Source organism: Sesamum indicum, linkage group LG4 (assembly GCF_000512975.1).
Source record: "Sesamum indicum cultivar Zhongzhi No. 13 linkage group LG4, S_indicum_v1.0, whole genome shotgun sequence".
Taxonomy (NCBI): Eukaryota; Viridiplantae; Streptophyta; class Magnoliopsida; order Lamiales; family Pedaliaceae; genus Sesamum; species Sesamum indicum.
Genome location: NC_026148.1, coordinates 959,047 through 979,803, shown reverse-complemented (window position 1 = coordinate 979,803; position 20,757 = coordinate 959,047). Strand labels below are relative to the sequence as shown.

Sequence of the window (20,757 nt, the reverse complement as noted above, 5' to 3'; positions counted from 1 at the left end):
CCTCAAACCATCAAATTCATTTTAAATTTCAAGATAATTTTACAAAGTAAAAGAATTCATTTTCATATCCCAAAATAATAAACATACATTCTGTCTTATTCTAATAATTAAAATTCAAATTTTATGTACAAATTTGAGATCGTGAATTCGAATTTCACGAGCATTTGTCTCACAAGTCACAACAAAAAGAATTCTCTCAGGACTTCCTGCTTCCATAACCGCTATAAATTGTAGAGAAAATGTATGTAAAAAAGTTGATAAATACTTAAAATATTTTATACATTGGCCCTTAATCTCATTGCCACAAACACTCATTAACACTGTATAATCTCTTTACATACATTTCCCCTCCTAACAACAATGAAAAACAAAGGGGATAATAAATACAATTCCTCGCCTTAAAATCCAAATATCGGTCTGCCTAAACTAGTAATACAAACACCTCGTATCATCCTGATAAACAAAAATTTCACCCCTACTGGAGGAAAAGCTTCAACATCCATCCCCCCTGGTGCCATCACTATTTGACATTCGCACAACAAAGGAATTAAAAAAAAAAAGAATGAATGAATTTGATTGAAGAACGCGGTAGAGACGGATGCAGCTTATACTGCTAGTGCCGTAGACGAATTTGAGCATGCTCATCTGCCTGCGTCTGTGAGTGCTGCAGTATTATGGCCAGATATGGTGCCCGTTTTTTGTGTCAGCAACCAGCAGCTTTCAAGAAGTTGTCGTATGGACTTGATGCCGGTAACCTGAAGGAGGAGTTGGTGTGATGCTGGAGTTCAATAGCGCAAAGTGCTGATGGACCGTTGAATGGTCTCATGGGAAGTTCAGGTACGTTCAGGTCCAAGAACACATTTCCGGCCTGCTGTTTTCGTAATAAATGATGACAGAAAAGAAAAGGTTGTGAGACACACAGGGTAAGTGTGTGGTGAAGTGATGAAGAAAACTAACTGTGTTACGATGAAGATGATATGTACACAACTTTCAGCATATGGTACAATATATTAAACACGTGATATAAGAATAACTACACTAACATCCCTTGTATTTAGGCAGGAAAAGAAGAACCCCGACTTTAATTACCTTATGGAAACTGCCCTCATGCAACACCATCTGCTTGTCCTCTTCACCGGGATTTTGTGGTGATGTCACCAAGGAATTCCCTTGTCTTTGATTGTTGCTTATCAAGTACGACATTTTCTTTTGCTTTCCCATCAAGAGCGCCTCACAATGATCTGCTGTTTCCTTGTAAGACGCATCAGGGGCATGGCTCACGGACATTCTGCCTACATGATGTGCTGTCTCCAAAACCTGCCCACAAATATGCAAAGTTAACACCTGAACGAAATTTCACATGTAAGATCAGTGGACAACAATCATGTCTATGAAAAGCCTTATAAACTATAATAGCATTGAACACAGGATCAGCATATGTAAGTTGTTCAGATCTATAAGAATAACTTACCGACTGTAGAAGTTGATCAACGCTCAAGAGACTGGGATTTCCAATGCTTGATTGTGAATTGTGTTTGCTACCTTCAACTGAATCTGAAAGATGGTCGTCATCTATCCCGAATATCGAGGTATTCTGCACCATTGTAAAAACACAAGATAAGATCTGAACAAACAGAACGTTGCACGAATCCGCTAAAGTAATTTACCTTGTCTAGAGATTTATTGTCGTGAGAGTCTGTTTTATGTCCGTCTTCCAGCCTATCAGCAAACAGTGGGCTTTTAATAGAACACAAGTCATCTGGCACAAATTCCTTGAGCAACTGCTCCCTTGTGGTGGACTTTTCGGACTGTACCAAATTGGGTAACTATTAGAAGCGGTATCAATAAAGAACACCCTTTGACACATAAAAAATGAAATTTTTAAAACTTACATCTGATAAGTTTTCCATATTTTTAATAATAACAGAAACGAGGGCTTCCATTGTCTGGTCCTCATTGAGTTTTAATTCTGAAAGACATCTCAAAGCCGAACTGTCATCGTCTTTGGATCCATAAGAGATTGTTTGATGTACGGATCCCGTTTCATTTATCTGAAACTTTGAATCTTCTACTAAACTCAGAAATGGATCAACCTGAGACATACAAGAAACATATACTCAAGAATCGGATAACTAGGCGAGACGGCCAATATTTGCAGCTACATTTAGAGATTAAAATCTATATATCCGGAGCTACCTCAGATTAAGGATCTAAATATTAACTTTCACAGTGTGAAATGTGCTTGGTTTGAACATAGTCTATCATGTTTTGCATTAGAAAAACAAAGGTAGGTTTAAAGAAGGGGCATAAGCAAATTTATTTAGGAGAAAGGAAAAGAAACTACGGAACTACCACTTTATTGGTGAGCGTTGCTTTCACATGTGGGATGAGAGGAAGAATGTTGTAAGCCCTCGATGAAAGAATAATCATAGAAGTTGACATTACGAATAGGGATCTGCAACGTGATGGTGGCAGCGTCCCTGAAAATAATGTAATAAATGTTACCTGAAAAGTGCTTTTTAATATCAACATTTACGTGTAGAATCAAACATAGAGTAACGAGTCACACAAAGATGCCTGTCTATGTCTTTGTTATGCGTGCTCAAATGAAGAGTAGTGTGCTTAGACTACATCTCTATTTCTCATTTATAGTCATATTTATTTATATTTTGGCTTTTCCGATGTAAATACTTGCTATAATCAGCAGAGAGTAAAAGGGATTACACATCTTTTACAATAACAATAGATATGGAAAATCAAGATTTGGAAGCAAAGCTAATATCACAGTATCTTACATACAGAATTTAGCAGGTTACCTCCTGCAGAAAGAGAGACATTCCTTAAAGAAAATGCGAGCTGGAAACATCGAATAAGGGCATCACGATAGGAGTTCTGCGCCAAAAGAAGAAAGAAGAAAGAAGTTTGAGACTTCCAACTCAGAAAATTACCATAATAGCAAATTGGACAGAAGCATCAAAAGCTGAGATGAGTAAAGAAATAACAAACTCATATATATCTCGTTGAGCCATTCTAGAGAAGGTTGAGTGTTGATCTTTACAAAAATTCCTGATGGATAGGAGGACGAGTCCTTTTATGTAAAGGCCTCTTTATATTCTTTCATTTTATCATTTTTCCCGTCAAGATGAAAGAAGGATGTGGGCAGCACAATCATGTAATATTACTGACATAGTATTCGTTGAACATTGAGCAAATCATAACTAGTTATACGCCCAAACAAGAAATCTATTATGGCCATATAAATACAACCAATGTTTCATGCAAAATTATCAATGTAAATGACAAATCGTGATGTTAAGACAGTTTACATATTATATCTCATGGGAAAACCCAATGCTCGTAGTGGGATTATAAGGAAATTACTACACATGAAATTACCTTGGCTCGCGAGAACAGCAACACCAAGCTGTAAGTGTGAGCTATAGCTACATAATTTTCAGGCATGTTGGCAGGAGACATGGATTGTGCCCAAATAGATGAAAGAAGGAGGCATATTTGGTGGCTGCTCAGTCTAAGTGGAACAATTTCCTGAAATTGAAAGGAAATATAATCATGTATAATTATCCTATATTCTACATCATTAATGAATCACATCAAGAAGATACAGCAGAAATCTAAAATGCATGGGGACAAGAGGAGACACTAAAGAAACCACCCACTTCTTTACTCGACTTGGTCACTGGATCAGATTCGGGTTCCGGTAAACTTCTGAAGCTATATGCTCGAGTATGACTTGGCTTCATTTGGTCTACACCACTGGCATTTTGTCTCTGTTCAGTGTCAGAGGGAGCCTTTTCTTTGTTCAGTTCATAGAGATTTCCCTTAGAATTATTCCTTTGGTTTCTTAGCTTGTCAAACAGGGCAGCTGAGGAAGAAAACACAGAAACACTTCTTGACAGTGTTCGTGGAACACCAGCGTTCTTGTTTGAGTCAGATACAGTTGAAGCTACGTGAGGGGACACGGAAGATGGCACAAGGACTACAGAGAAGATCTGATGAGCTCCAATTCGTGTTTCAAGATCCGGATGGAGCATAGCCGGAAGTAACTGATGAAACAAAGCCTCTGGAAAAGCCTATGCATAGAAAAAGTAGCATTCATCAATAACAGCTTCCTTAGAGAAAGAAAGAAGAGAGAAGCAGACATATTCATCTTATAGAAGGCCTTGCCTTGTTTTGGTATGATAATTTCGGCAAAGAAGCTATAATCTGAGCAGTGCGATAAACAGTAGAAATAGTAGTTCTAGCAATAACAGTAATGCTTGGGATGTTCTCTAACATGGTAGCCATTACATCAAGAATCATTCCTGCATCTCCAACCTGTTAACAAAGGAACATAGAAGTATTACGACTCTGAAATCAATTGCTACTACAAAATTCCGCAAAAGTAACAAAGTGCTAGTGACTGGAAATTGAAAAACCCAATAGTCAAAATGCCAGTGGCAAGATGTTAACTAGAATAAGAGATAGACCACCTTTGATGACAACTCAACGAGACATTCATCCACTGCTTCATGATATTTTCTATTCCATTTAATTAAGTCCTCTCCAAGATTTGAGTCATCAAGTGAACAATGTATGCCCTTACGCAAATGCCTCATGACATCACTTACGGCACTGACTATAGCTACCGAAGGATGGATCTTTGCGAGTCGAGCAAGGGCCGTGACAACCTGAACAATGTCAAGTTGCATGTCAGGTTGCTTAAGGACATTTTTATGATCAAGATGCTTGACTAATATTGACAGCAAAAAGTGTGTATTCTGCCCTGCACAATCAAGAGTAGAAAGTGGCATCTTCAGTTAGATCATTGAAACCATCCTAAAACGTGCGCCATGAACCGGACATTAATTTAAAGGAACGAAGAATTGAACCTTACCAGAATCATCCATCAAAAGTTGCATGTCTTTCAGAACAGGAAAAGCAATCCCATCTTTAGCGGGCCATAGATTTCCATTATCAAAGTAACGAAACAAAGATTCCAAAACACGACGCATGGTTGTAGCCTCTTTGCCTAGCTTAGCCATGTTATGCAGGCAAACCCTTGACCAAAAGCATGGGTTCTTCGAGTCTTCACTGTAAGTAAACAAAGATTCGTGTTATACATGTAGTCATAAGATGCTAAAGAAAGTGAGAATTTGAGCCAAGAAATTACGCTGCCACATTGAGTTGTCCTTTATCATTTACAATCATTCTCCAAGAAGGAACCTTTATTGCAAGATCTGCTGAAGGAGAGACAGGCCCCTCCGTTTTATTCCTTTGACCTCCATAGTTTTCCAAGACAACTGAAACAATCTAAGAATTGGAAGAGCACAACAGTAAGTAACAAGATATTTATATCAGCAAGACTAGTCTATTACCTGGTAAACCTATCACTAAAAGTCCCTGGGCAATAATAGAGATGCAATAAATACACAGCTAAGCAATACTCAGAAATATATGTGCGTGAATTTGTTATGTGAACTGAAGAAATATGTACTAACAGATAATGACAAGAATTTCATACAGAAAAACACTTTGTCATTAAGGGCCAAACGATGGGTAACAAAAAAATATACAACAAGTGAAGGAAATTATCATGTAATCTTCACATTCATTTTTTTCAATTGTAACGCTAGTTTGAACATATACATAAATAGTCAATTGATTAGGAGATATGGTCATGTTGAACTTTAACAATATCATTTCTCTGGGAGCACTAAATTTATACTTTATTTGTATAAGATTTTTCACAAGATACTCTTGGCTCTATTCCATTATTCATGCGAGCAGGAATAATTCTTGTATTTTACAGATTCAATTTTATTATATTTCTGTTGAGAGAATATCACTTTTTGGGTGTATGCTGGGAATATTTAATGTAGCAGAAACCAAAGTAACCTATATTAGGGCATGAAGTTGCCGCTAGAGAGCCAAAACATACATATTTCATCATTTGACTCAAACCTTATGCCATCTACGAAGAGGAATTTAATAGAAACTAGAAGATGCTATGAAATCTTAGTTCCAAAACCCAAATCAAGAACTTGATAACAGAATTAGAAATATAGGTTGCAAAAAATGCACTATGGAGATGTAGAATATAAAGCATAACAAAGGGGATAAAAATGAAGGCCAGTTTAAGGTCATGTGGAAAAAAGAGAGAAATCTCTAGCTCAGATAAATATGCTTACATTATCAAATTCAACTGAGATATGGGAATTTTCCCCCATGAACCAAACCTGTACAACCAAAGAACACATAAATGAATAAACCAAAAGACAACACATGTCCACTTGAAAATATAAGAGCAATACTAGCGTTGGATAAGAAATCTTGAACTGATGGAATTTAACAACGAAATATGATAGTTAGAGTTAGGCCTTTAACGCAATACTGAAAAGAAAGCAATGTGTTGATGGTATTATGTTCAAAGATGGACTGTTAACAACATTAGGACTTTACCACAATACTGAATGAAACCATTCTCCGGATGCAATTATGTCCTAAGACAGAGTCTTAAGCAACTTCCGGAAACAAAATCCAACATCCAACCAGAATTGGGGGAAAAGGAAATACATCAGAATATGTAGAGACAGACAAAAGAAAAGAAAGACAGAAAAAGGAAGAGAGCACCTCACTCTGAGATAATGCTCGAGGTTGTTATTGTTACATGCTAAAGACCAGTGAACTAGGCTGAAAGGTATATTGTGTTTGAACTGAAGGATTTAGAATCAAAAGAATAAAAAACTAATAATATATTTCTGGTTGTGCCTCATGATGGATTTCAAATTCCAAGGAACTTTTTTATATCTAGACATCTATAACTGATTTCAAATTCTCTCAAATGTGAGTGAGATTTACATCCCTCTACGTAGCTGGTTATTGCTACACTATTCCTTTCACAAATTTTAAATCTATAGCCAAAACTTTGCCTTTCAAAGGTTAAATTCGAAGTGACGGGATATAACAGATATACATGCTTCCCCAAATTGAAGCACAATCCAGAAAAGCAATTGAAAAATTAAGCAAAAGACCATAGCAGATAGAGCTTGCAGCCCAGCTGCCCTTAAGTGTTCTGCTCTCTCATCTTCTCCCACTTCTTGCGCCAGTTGGCATAGTTTTGTAATAAATCCTTCTAGGTTAAACATGTAAGTTGCGTCATTCTGGAGAGCATAGAAGAGTTGGATTAGTCTAATGTTGAAGTTGGATGAACCTAAAAACTAGTAGCTAATGGAGCTAATTATGGCTATCAACAATAAAGAATGGACAGCAAGATACCAACCTGATTATTTACAAAATCAAAAAGTGATTCACATCCAATAATTAACATTTCATCTTGGTTTGCTTGATCTAGCAACGTCTGTATGATGGTCATTACACTATTTGCAAACAATGGCCTGACATGAAAATAGCACATTAAGTTTTGTTGATAAAAATTCCCTAAAAGCATGAACATAACAAGAAATGTTATCCATAACATCTGCGTTATACTTAGTGGATCACATCAGGAATTCACATAAAAGGGAAAAACAAGAACAAACGATACAGTCCCCTAAAATTTCAAAGATATGGTTCAATTCAGACAAGGTCGCTAGGGAGAGAGACCAATATGAGTGTTTTTTCAGGTATCATGCATATATAGAAACAAGACTGTGTGATTAGTAGCGGCCTTTCTTTGTATAAAAACCAGAAGGAAATTATGTGACAAAAATTTCACAGCATCCACTTAGTCATTCATTTCTAATGATGGCATTGAGAAATTAATGAATATGAAGTGCTGTAAACATATGTCAATACAGAGATGAGAATTTTGGCAGTCTGGGAATCAGCCGTCTTCAGTTCTATGCACCCTGGACATATTGTGTATCGTCTTAGCAATTTTCCTAAACATAAAATCTCTTGTTCCATTAATCAAGTAACTTTGCATGATGGCATATAATTTTTCTTGATTCTTATTCACAATATTTCCCTGAAGTTTAGTGATACCAAAACTAATTCCGGCAGACTTATTTAAGAAGCTGAAAACTCATGACTAAGTATTAAATAAATTCCTAACTTAAAGTTGCAGAATCCAGCTCTATCATGGAGGACATGAATGAGTTTGCATGCTGTAACTCGTCCCCACCCAAAAGAGAGAAAAGGAATGAACAATAACCAACTAACTCAACCAAGCAACAAGATCATGATAATGTTTCATGCTACAAATTCCAATTCCTGTTCTGTCCAAAAATGACTAACATGGTGCAGAAACTAACAAGAAACAAAAAATTCTTAACAGATAAAAATATAGTAATGGTACACTAACACGAACTTAGAGCATATAAAAGCAGCAGCAGACATACATTTGCTCCTTGCAAGATGATAACATTTTCCTGTAAATACACATTACAATTTTCACTGATCGAAAGTTTTCATTCCTTAATTCCTTATAGCATCTTTGCTCAAGAGAGGTCGCAATCTGAAATTAGCAAACCAAAGTATACATGAGTAAGCTTTTATACCAAACCAGAAACAAAACTACAGTCGACATGTAGTAGTTAGATTTAGAAGCAAACATTCCAACAACAAAGAAAAGCAACAGAAACATAAAAGAAACAGAACGACTATATACGAACATCCTTGAAACATACATTTGTCACATATTTAAACTATATGGCTTTCAAGGAACATCAAGTGCCAAACATGTAACATAAATATGATATGGCGAAAAGGGGAATGACCAAATACAAATGCTATAGCAAACAAAGAGATGAAAAGGCACTGAGAAACTTAATTCTGCTCTCATTTCTCAGACCCAGAATCAATCTTAGGGTACATAACCATAAAGGGGGTAGAATATACATACGTGAATAGCAAAACGCACTTCAAATTATGTTACTCTGGATAGTTTCTGATTGGTAACAAACAAGAGTTCATCCAAGTTGTTGTCGGAACTTTTGATATTGAACTAATGATTTTGAATCCTAATGCATCCATGTAAGTTAACATCTTTAAGACCTCCAAGAAAGAAATTATTTCAGTCCTCTAAATTTATCAACTTCCATCTGTTTGTTAAACATTACTGGGCTAGCAGGTAAAAATGAAAATTCTTGCAAATATTATGAAGCTTTTGTTAAGAAAATAACAAAATGAGCATACACATATGAAATGGTTTGTGATTTCAGCTAATATTTTCGTTATGGTAGCATAGTAGGAGTCAATTATGACGTCTTTAGAGTAGTATAAAGTTGGAAATGTACTATTATGATCATCCAGACTACTTTGAAGCTGGTAAATCTGCTTTAGTCACACCATTCATTATTCTGATGGAAAAAGAAGCAGAATGAGGAATAAAAACATATCCAGCTACGTAACACATAAGGATTGCTAATATAACTTCAGTGTATTGCTGAATTTAGTGCAACTAGTGTAATATAATAATACCTTTGGAATCCGCATAGGATTTTTTGCGGCGTATTCACATAGTTTTCCAATCTTCCTGTCATTCGGTTCTTCTTCCTGTAAAGCAAAAGGGCACGAGAGGTTCTTGAGTTCAGCAAGTCTGAAAAAGTGATGCATGAATCATCAGCACGCCCACAAAATGATATTACTTAAGTTGTACAGATAAATCGTTCTTGATTACACCATATGGTTGACTCCTCATCCATCTAACACATATGTCGAATGCACGAGTCCTAATATTCAGCAGTATCATAAAAAATCCAAGAGATTGATCATCGTCTTGCACACAAATGCAATGTGAAAAGAGTGCACCAAATACTGATTGTGTTTTCCCCGAATAACTTTGTCATAGCAGTTCTAGTTTGATTACATCACTGGCAAGCATTAGAATCAGTCAATCAGTTATACAACTGTTTTTCCCAATTTATAGTGTTAAAAAAATATAGCAAATGATTTATGAAACTAACCTGGGACCGGGGGAAAATATCTGATATCAACTTCTTGTACCTCTTCACAGGCTGCCTAGACCTGGAGCGCAATGCGGGACAAAAGAAACAAAGACTGCCACATGCTGGCAAGACTTGTCTTGAAATAACCCCAGAAATAGAACTCATATTTGTATTACCAATCCACAGAATTCTATCCTTTTCTGCAAAGTCACCTGCGAAATTCAAATGCTTTCTTTCCCTTCTTTATCTTGGAAAAACAGGAGATTCTTGAAAACGGTTGGGAGAGGAAGGGAAAGGAAGGCTGGTAAGATCAAAGCACTTCTGTAATGCCAGTACCAGCCTACAATAATCCAAAATTTTGAACACGCCTTACATCAAATCAAATTATTCATAAACCTCCTTCAAGAAACAGTCAAATTCAGAAATTCAAGAAAATGGGCATCTCAGAAATCTTTCAAGAAAGTCAATATCTTTAGACATTCAAGAATCTTGATCATACATCGATGTCAATACCCAATAAATGGGCATCATTAAATTGTTCAAGAAATTCAATTTCTTTAAATGCTTCAAAAATCTTGATCGTATACAGATAGAACCTCTATAGTTTCAAGAATCTTGTTCGTATACAGATAACCACTATACATACAAGAATGGCGTGCTAACGGATTTTCTTGAAAACAAATTCTATTTCCTTGCTGTTAGAATGGAAAGAGTATCGGATTTTACCTTCAGACCTATGCTGGTAATGGGCAGACCCAAGTCTGGCAACTCATCCAAGATTTCAAACAATGTACCGATTCTCCAGCACTCTCCGAAACTTATGACTCTCTCTCTCCTCCTCTCTCTCTCTCCCTAACAACGACCCCACCCCTTATATTTTTCCCTCCTACGCGTATACACAATTCTTCATTATGATAAATTGCAACCGATACAACGTTGCAGGATAATTATATTATTGTTTTTATAAATTTTGAAAACTGGCAGCCGGGCTGACAATAATGATTGAGAACGTGTCCGTCTTCACATTCTCATTATGGAATGATACATTACATTGCCGGTTTCATCCAATTTCACGGTTTCAGCCCACTAGGAGCGTTGGAATTAATTGCCAAAAATTATGGGGTTAAACTCAAAATGGTAAAATAGGACATACTTCTACCTCATTGTAATAATCCAACTTTGGCTAACGGTCATAATTAAGGAGGGTAAAATTCATTTTAATACTTAACATTTGATTTCAGTTTTAAAATAGTCTATATCTTTTCAATTTATTTTAAATTAATCCCTCTAATAGGTGATTTTTTCATATTATTCTTATAAAAATATTTTTTAAAAAAAGTAATCCCTCACTTTTTATTTTAATTTGCAATTTGGTCCGTCGGGCATAAATTTATAATATAACCATTTTAATTAGTAAAATTTATCATGCTAAAATTATTTAGATAATAACTTGATCGATGATATATGAATATAATTATTGTGAATTTAATAAATTGAATTATTCAAATAAAAGAGCGCTTGAATAAATAAGTTAGAGAAAAAAAATCTAAATATAAAAATATAGTGAAAATATTTAAATAAAAAAATGAATATGCTACTAAAATGTTGAATGATTGGTATAATCTCAAAAGCTTATTTGCTAAAAAAATTTTGCTCTCTTTTTTATTTAAACTTTCTTCTCTAGCTTTATTCAAGTAGTTTTTTTAATTGAATTGCAAATTTGTTAAATTCACAAATATGTCTCTGATTAAGTTAAGATTTAAATAATTGTCCAACTGAGAATACTTTCAAATAAAAATGATCGTATTTTTTAAATTATATGCAAGGGACTAAATTGCAATCGAAAATAAAAAGTGAAGAATTAAATATTTTTTTGTAAAAAAATGAAAAAAACTATAGGGGTAATATGAAAAAATCACTTGTTAAATGTGATGCGTGCAGAAATAGCACGTGTCCAATAAATATGGACTATTGTTCAAGGCTCGGGCCAAAGCGTAAGCAGATCTTGAAGAGGGAATTTGCGAAAAAGACGTTAGCACTCCAACTCCCAAATTAGTATTGGATTTGAGATAAAAATAAAGTCAAAAAAGCAAATGAATTTAATTGAAAATGGAGCTATGGTGGATGAATTTGATAATGAGTGGAAGAACAAGTGATAATATGCTTAAAGAGTGGTTAAAAAATAGCTTACAGAGTGAGAGAGAGTCGTCCCCCACCTGAAGGGACCAAACCTCTATTTATAGGGGGAGTGGCCCCGTTTGTTGGGGGTCTATCTCACTTTCGAGAATTTCGTGGAAGTTGGTTGGGATGGTTGGATAAGGAGTAAGTCGTCCTTATTCGTGACTGAATGTGCCTTAGTAGGAGTTTTCTTCAACTTGGGAGACCTCACGCCTACGAGGAGTCCTAGCGGTCAGGGAGTCCCTCCTTGCTCACGTAGGCCTTCTCGAGCTAATATGGTCCGAGATGGCCGCTGACACCTAGGTCAACTGGATGCCACGATACGTGTGGGTTGTTACGTATAGTGGACTTTTGGAGTGAATGTCTTGTTGAGCTATAACCATAGGACGAGTCAAGGGGTGTCTTAGGCCTCTTCCTTTCTTTATGGGCTTCTTAGCTACCTGGGCTCTGCGGACTGGGTTGTCCCAAACATTAATGTCATTTTAAATTGGATCATTCCAGGCACACACATAAAAATAAACTAATTTAAAGTGAACTGAAAATATCAGAATTATTTTAAAAATTAAACTCAATTATCAGATACTAAAACAAATTTTACCCTATTAAGGATGTTTGCTTTGATAATATATATACCCAAAGGACAAGAATAGACTTGCAACATGTGTGAGATGTAAAAACACTACCCATGACGCCTATATGAAATATCAATGATTATAATTGTGAAAATTTATATCTCAAGAAGCTTTTTTATAAATACATCAAAATGGTAAAAGATTATGGTATAAGACAATATTTTTATTAGATTCTATTTCAAAAATAAAAACTAAACTATCTGAAATATACACGCAATTTGGTGGATATTTATTGATTACCCTTAATTTTTTACCAAATATAGATATGGTAGTTTGGTAAAAGTTCATACTCAACTATCATTACAAATCCTTTATCATGTGAGTAATTAGATGTCAACTAAAGTTTCCATCACCACTTAGTTTGCAAAGTGAATATTCTCTATTGGAAACAACCAAAGCATAAGATCAAAGTGAATGATGCTTGATTGGTGGTGCAAAGTGCTAAGTGCAAACTGCCAAGTATAATTGGAACAATTTTTATCCAAGTCTTGGATCAAATTAAACTAATCATAAAATAAGTGTGATATTTTTATCATATAATTTGTTATTTTTTCTAAATTGTCTGTAAATTATACGATAAGTGTATTGTACTTGTCACATAATTAATTCAAATTCGATCAGATCCGATTTGGATTAAAGTTTTTTGTATAATCTTTACATAAATTAAAGCCTCTTTAAAGCAATTTTCTTTGAGCTTCCACTTTCACTCGATTCTCCCTTGAAATGCACTCAAAATCATTGCTCATGAACAAAAAAGAAGGCTTTATTCTATCCTTTTTGTCTGTCAACTTTTGTGTTGTAAAAGATGAGAAGATGGGCAAAATTCTGCTGGCACAAGAATCCTTTAAGTAGTGGCAAATAGTGTTTTTATGCAGTGATACTCAAGTGCCTGTCTCAAGGGATAAGTTATATAAGGTAAGCTTGATCGGTTGCTGGTACTCAGGACCACAGCCTGAAAATATAGAAATGTCTCAATTTTCTGATTGATGCAAAATTTTCTAAGTTTTGGGATCCATATTATTGGCAGAGTATTAGTACAGGTCTCCAGAGCATAGATCGAAAAGGTTCTCGCAGATCGGCAAAAGATCTTGAAAATAAGTCGGTTTCCGTCTTCGTTTATATGATCCTTTACACAGATTTCAGCGAAGTTTTGATGCAAGGTGCTAATATTAAGCTCAATATTAGCATTTCAGCCGAACATTTTAGACTTCCCAGTCTCCGAGAAACAACATTAAATTGGAACAGGACGATCTTGCAGATCATACAGAAACGCCTGAATGACCGAAGAAAGCTCAAGTGTTTTGGTTGGATTATCTTTTTCTCAAAACAAGAAGACACTGAAAGTCTAAAAGACAAATTTTATCTCAAAAAGATAACTTCACAATGAATAAGAATTAAAATGTTGATAATGTGAAGATTGAAGAGAAATCTCTGCAACCTCACCATCTGCATCATTCAGTCCTATTCTCACTGTACTCTGATGAATTCTATTGACATGATGGTCAACCTAGAGGTTCCAATGACAAAGAAAGCCAACAAAAATGTGACAATCTATGTTGTACAATGTTATTTACATCTCAACTTGTCTTCAAGCTCAACACAATTCTTGGGAACTCTTGGATCTCAAGTTCAGAATACTGAAAAAGAAGACCAAACAAATTCGGTAATAATTATTTCGGACATGAAACTTGGAATCTTTTATGTTGAAAGGACACACTTGTTATATGCTTAGCAGCTCTCCCGCAAGCCTTGAAACAAATTGTAGTTTGGTAAAACAATACTGTGCATAGTTCCAGACATAAGTTCCTCGTCTCATTAAGCTTTTGATGCACCACCGTGATCTTTTTCTACATGCTCTACAAGGGCAACAGGATCACGGAATCCTTTACTACATTTCGGGCAGATATCAAGTGTCACCTTCATCACCCCATTCTGCTCATGGACTTTCTCCACATGATCCACCAGAGCTCCTACTGTAGAGAATCGTAACTTACAATGAGGGCAAGCTTCCACTTGCCCACTTGCACTTCCACGGTTGCTGGTACTGCCCCTGCTGCTCTGGATCGTTCTATTTGTACTTGGCTCTTGATTAAATTCGCTGCTCAATCTTGAAATACCAGCTTCAGCTGTAGCACGAAATGATGAAGCTAGCTTGAGGAAACCCGATGTCCAGTTCGATGAAGATGTAGATGCAGCTTGCTTCGGCTGGTCTTTTACACTTTTACTTCGAAAGCCCATAAATGGAAACGATGCTTCAGGTTTCTTAGGTCCAGGGCAGCTGTGGTCAGGTCCAAACCTGTGTTTCAAACAATGATCGATGCTACAATCCCTACACTTGATTGTATTTGAGAATGTCAGCATCTCTCTGCATCGAGGCACAGGGCATTTCTTTTTCTTTGTGGCCTTCTCATAGTTAGACGGGTCACATTCTGTATTTACATGTGATTCCCAAGTAATATTTGGATCTTCCTCAGGATGTAGGCGGACGCCCTTAGCACAGAGGGGGCAGATGACAACAGTTACATCATTTTTGTTGGCTTTGGGACATCGATGTCTATTGTAGCTCCGATGCTCAAGACAAAAAACCTGTTGGAGATTGTCAATAAAACATTGAATAGAAAACTGAGAAACAAAAAGTACTTCGTTGGGTTTAGAGAGGGAGAAGTAGATGAGAGGAAGAAAACAGACACTAGAGGATAGTGATTCTCAACCATAGACTTTTATTACTGCTTGAGTACCATTGATTAGCAATTAGAATCAACCTCAAGGGGAAACTAAAATCTTAGTGTAGATCACATACAACATGCATATCAGCAATAAGTTTGACTATTCGAGAAAAGTAATCACTTGAGAAGAGAAAGCAAAACAGGATTTCTAGTTGCCCCAGTCTCTGCACCTTCAGCATAGTTCCAATACTCATCAATAATCAGTAGCTAATATAATTACATTTTCTCATTCCAGCCCTCTACAAACTCATTAAGCAAACCCTACATGACAAATGTAACAAATGAAATTTGCTTGAATTTTTTGCAGTATATAAATAAATTCCTAAAGGTAGAAACTTGATCTACTTCTACACTCATGTCATTCAACAATGCTAGTGTCATCATTCAAACTTATAAACGGGTAAAAAATAGCTCAACCAAGAACTGCAGAAACAAGCACCGGGCAGACTACATAGCATATCACAAAAGACGCCATTTGTTTGGCGAGGAATGCTCATATCAACTGAAATTTTGATCGCGTGAACCTTCCGAAGTTCAACACCAAAATCTAATGTCATAAATTTCTGATGTATTTCTTGGCCATATAAGCATACATCTATCCATCTGTCCATCCATCTATCTATATCTATACGTACATATGTATCATAGGCTAATTCCCATAAATTCCACGGCTTCTTTCTCTACACAGTTCACGAAAACAAGCAAACCCCATTGAAAACTCCAGCTTCCAAGCTCAGAACCCATATCATACAGCAACAAAATTAATCGCAAGAGACACAATTACACATGCAGTTAGAAAACAACCGTACCAGGCGGCAGCAATCGCAGGTGAAGGGCAAGAAATCGATCTGGCGACAATCTTCAACGCTACAGTGCTTTCCAAGATTCGGAAACGCCGGAGTCCCCATTTCTCTCTTTCTCCAAACACAACCCCGGCAAAACCGAAACTCTGACAAGAATCGACTTGCTAATATATGTGGAGCTTCGAATACAAAAATTCCAGCGGGGAAATTGAATTCGCTGGATTTGAGGCGGGCAATGGGGAAATCCGGGTTAATAGATTTTCTCCGTTGCCCGAATTCCGCGTCGCTGGAGGAAAAGATAGCGAGACTTCCGGGTGTTTCAACGGGGAGAGGCGAATGGAGTTGTTCAAAGTCGTTGTTTTCAACGTTGTGTTGTTGTACAGTTGCTTTTGTGTCTGGCAACTTTACCCCAAATCAAACATCGTTAGTCCCTTTTCACGATTGGTGGTAGGTATTTATTTATTTATTTATTTGCGAAATTATAGTTTTTCCTAAAAAAAATTATAATTATATTTACACTCCTTTAACTAATCCACTATTTACACCTTACCATTTTCATTAGGGTTTCAACAAAAGCTACTAAATTAGCAAAAAAAATATCTCTTTAAATTTTCAATTTTACACATTTAATATTCTCATATAATAATTTTGTACTTATAAAAAAAATATAATGATATTAATCTCATCTCACTCCATATATATATTTGATGCATGCAAAAATAACACAGGTCCAATAAGTTGGGATTTCGGTACTAGACTTGCGCCAATAAATAAAAGAACTTGAGAAACAGAACCAGCAAAACAACATGTTAACACTATGACGCTCAAATTAGTATTGGACTTAAAAGATAATAATCATAAAAAATAAATCGTAACTAAGATTTGAAATATGACAATCGAATTTCATAAAAGAAATCGTGTTCAAAATGCAAAGAGAGTGCAAAACGAAAATTAACAGCAATAATTCAGAGTCTGGAAGGTATCCCTTGCCTAGGAATCAAACCTGTATTTATAGGGGGTGTCTCCCTTCGGTGGGAGTCTGCACTTGCGCCTTTATCCTCAGGAATAATGGATAAAATTTTTCAAATAAGTTGTAATCTGTTCTTATCTTCTGTTAATTTTGTTGGTGATAATTTTTCTCCACATCTAGAGGATTCTTCATCGAGGAAGACTCCTTAACCGACAAGGAGTCCCGCTGTTTCAAGACTCCATGATGTTGAGGGAACCTCCCTAGACTTCCTTCCTTTCATGTTGGCTGAAGGGCGCACATCGCAAGCCAAGTGGACACCATGTGTGGACGACTGGGCTTGGACTTCAGTTTAATCATTGTTGTTGGGCCACATACTTGGGCCGAATATGTGAGTAGCTTGGGCCATTCCCTCATATAGGTTGTTGGGCTATTGGAAGGGGCCTTGAGCTCTCATTTTCTTCTTCTAATGTCATGGGTCCTATTAGACTGTTGGAGGTTCTTCTTTGGGCTATATGCATTAATATTTAATTTATTTTTTTATAAGTACAAATATATATATATATATGAAAATATTTCTTCTTTTTGCTAATGTCAATATGTTTTGTCCAGACCCAAACGAAAAAAGATCAAGTGTAATGGAAAATTTTTTAAAAGAGAACAAGTGTAGTGTTATTTTTTTTTTTTTTTTGAGAAAAAATATAAGTAATTTCACTTTTTAGAAGGGACCTAAATATAATTAACTTTTTTGTAATATTTTTTTAATGACTCGTCATTAATTCTCTTTTCTTTTTATGATTGGCAATTTATTTAAAATGTAAATTAATTACAAGATAAAAAAAAAAAAGAGAGAGAGCTAATTATTGATATAATTATTAATATTTTTTTATTATTTAAAAAATTATAAATATCCCATAGGCAAACGTAGAAAGCACAGTTTTTGATTATTATTCACAGCAGGCCTAAAAATACATGTATAAAAAACACAAATACCATTAATGATGTATTAGCCTAATGATTAAAACTAAAACTAAGGTCCTATAAAAAAGCTTGAGGTCATGAATTTGAGTTCCACTAGATACGTTAGTATTTTGTTTTGCTTTATGTAAGTTATCGTAATTTATTTATGATTGACAGTCATATTGATGTATTGGTTGAATTGAAGTATTGCTCAAAATATATTGAGATGAGTTACTGTAATTTATTTATCATATTAATCACAAAAAAAAAAAAGAAAACCACAAATGCCCATTCAAATCATGTCGGGGCTGACAGTTAAATATCAATAAAATTTAATTTATAAAATCGATCGATCACATAACAAGTAATATATTACCTAACTTTGTCAATCAACAACTCCTTACAATCAATTTCCAGCAGCCATATGCAAAATGTATTGGTGAAAATGAAACTTGAAGTTCAAAGGGTCAGGTGGTTTAAGTTTAACCCAACTGCTAGAGGTGACTGCAGCAGCATATGACAAAATAGCCAACTGGATGGTCTAAAGAAAGACACTCTATCTAGCCCTGTCTCTGCCTGTGCCTGCAATCTCCCTTCTTCATAATTCAAGACACATCAAAGAGAAAAGACACATCACAATTCACACATGATGTATGTCTTGATTCATTGATTATTATTCATTTGAATATTATGAATTCGAGCTCGAATATACGGGTAAATTACAATTATTTTTTTAAAAAAAATTAACATAATTATAAATATTCTTTATTATTTAAGAAATTATCAATTCGTTTTAATATTTTATGAAATTATATAATTTTTGAATAAAAGCCTAAAAATATCCATTTTATCATAGTTGTTTCTTTATTTTTTCTTTAAAAGAATAGAAAAATTATTAAAAAAATTGTTGAGGTGAAACTTTCTTCTCGGCCATTAAGTCCATAAAGACAAATAGAAAAATTCAAAAAATAAGTAAAATTATTTTATAATTCACAAGAACATGTTGGTCAGTTCACCGCAAAAAATAGATAATAATTTAACAAATACTAACGGAATTGACAAGTTATTGGACGGATTTTAAAACTAAAAAGTAGTGATCAATTTTTTAAACAACGAGAATGTATTTATAAGTATATCAAATATCGAAACAGTTTGTTCTAATTTACTCTAAATAAAAATACATAGAAATTGGTGTTTTATATGGATGTAGCATCATTTGACGTGAAGCTCATCATTTTAGACAAATGCAACGCTAACTGACCCGTCGGTTGTCCCCAATTAATAATATATAAATTTTATGTAGGTGTGTTACCACCTGACATAGAAACTAATCTTTTGTATAATTCGATAGTGGCCAACTTATAGGTTCTATTGAGTAAAGACTAGACTATTGTAAAAAGTCAATCAATTATTATAGTATGAGTTTGAAATCAATCAAATAATAATATCAACACGAGAATATTAATAGTTTTGAAAATCAATTTGCGAAACAAATATATTGGAACAAATCAACAGTATTAACTACAAAATTAAACCTGGTCTTAAAAACTCAACAAAAACAGAAAATACGGCTGCAGTTTTAGATTTGCTTCCATAAAATAACTGTTTTAAATTCTAAAACTGTTTTGACTAAAATAAATTTAAGATCTGTTATTGTTTCTATTTTTCCAAATATAATTAAACATTTTTGCTACAAAAAAATATATACAAAAATTATTGAGTATTAATATTTTTTTTTTTTGCAAAAACCACCTAAAGGTGGGGAGAGCTTTTCGGAGTCCCCAATCCTTCTATATTAAAACACACAAAATAATTACAACGGGGAGAGCTACCTCCCTAAAATTTCTAGTAAAGCCAAAAACAAGAAGTACTACTCCCTTACAAATAGAGCAACAATAAATAAATAATACTACTCCTTGTATCTGCCTTATATTTTCATTAAAGCCCAAAGCACTCCCATCATATTTCTATGTGGGACAATAATATTTTCTCATTTCTACTCAATCTAATTTTGCATTCTACTAAGAATTAATATCCACTTTTTGGATCAAATATGTTACAAATTAACAACTGTAACGTATTATTTCTAATGTGTTTACGAGACTACACTGACCAAGTTTGATAATATTTTAATGAGTTCTGGCCAAAACAACAAATATTTTTTTATAAAAACAAAAAGTATTAAAATATAGACACAAATGTGTGTGTGGGTGGGAGTGTGTTAGGTTTTTGGAACCCCGGAGGGAGGGTGGTGGGATATTGATATATATATCGAAACAAAGTGAAACATGTGAAGTAAATAGGGACAAATTGGGAAAAGAACCCCAATTTTTAATATATATATATATATATTGACAAAAAGTAATCACTAACTTTAGGACTTTTGATCAAAAAGATGGATTAATGGAGTGGAGGACCTTTTGGGCATAATGCATCAATTCCTGGATTTTGTTTGCCCCCTCAAAAACACCCAAAACACATATTATTAAATAGAATATACAAAGTTGGATAAAGTGCTATAAAGAAAATATAACATGGGAAATCATTATCATGTCTACATATGTTTATACTACAATTATATTATAATGATTAACAAATAAATAT

General features: G+C 34.8%; 2 protein-coding genes across 6 annotated transcripts; both read right to left on the bottom strand.

The window, feature by feature from the left end:
• On the bottom strand, positions 243-10,820 carry LOC105159750. 5 transcript variants are annotated; one of them, XM_011076938.2, is made up of 20 exons: positions 10,614-10,820; positions 9,906-10,227; positions 9,421-9,495; positions 8,340-8,455; positions 7,280-7,394; positions 7,032-7,160; positions 6,189-6,236; positions 5,171-5,310; positions 4,895-5,091; positions 4,491-4,783; positions 4,186-4,335; positions 3,678-4,091; positions 3,397-3,546; positions 2,817-2,892; positions 2,353-2,480; positions 1,893-2,093; positions 1,668-1,808; positions 1,472-1,594; positions 1,090-1,317; positions 243-868 (listed from the first exon to the last, which is right to left on the bottom strand). In XM_011076938.2, exons 2-20 carry the CDS (start codon positions 10,050-10,052, stop codon positions 704-706), a joined length of 3,036 nt encoding a protein of 1,011 aa, XP_011075240.1. In that variant the 5' UTR covers positions 10,053-10,227; positions 10,614-10,820; the 3' UTR covers positions 243-703. The 5 variants fall into 5 exon arrangements, with proteins under 5 accessions (XP_011075240.1, XP_011075238.1, XP_020549055.1 ...); XM_011076936.2 differs by having other exon boundaries at positions 243-871; positions 10,614-10,819; XM_020693396.1 differs by having other exon boundaries at positions 243-871; positions 9,906-10,188; positions 10,614-10,819.
• On the bottom strand, positions 14,040-16,624 carry LOC105159749 (zinc finger AN1 and C2H2 domain-containing stress-associated protein 16). The gene is made up of 2 exons (XM_011076935.2): positions 16,233-16,624; positions 14,040-15,283 (listed from the first exon to the last, which is right to left on the bottom strand). Exons 1-2 carry the CDS (start codon positions 16,329-16,331, stop codon positions 14,513-14,515), a joined length of 870 nt encoding a protein of 289 aa, XP_011075237.1. The 5' UTR covers positions 16,332-16,624; the 3' UTR covers positions 14,040-14,512.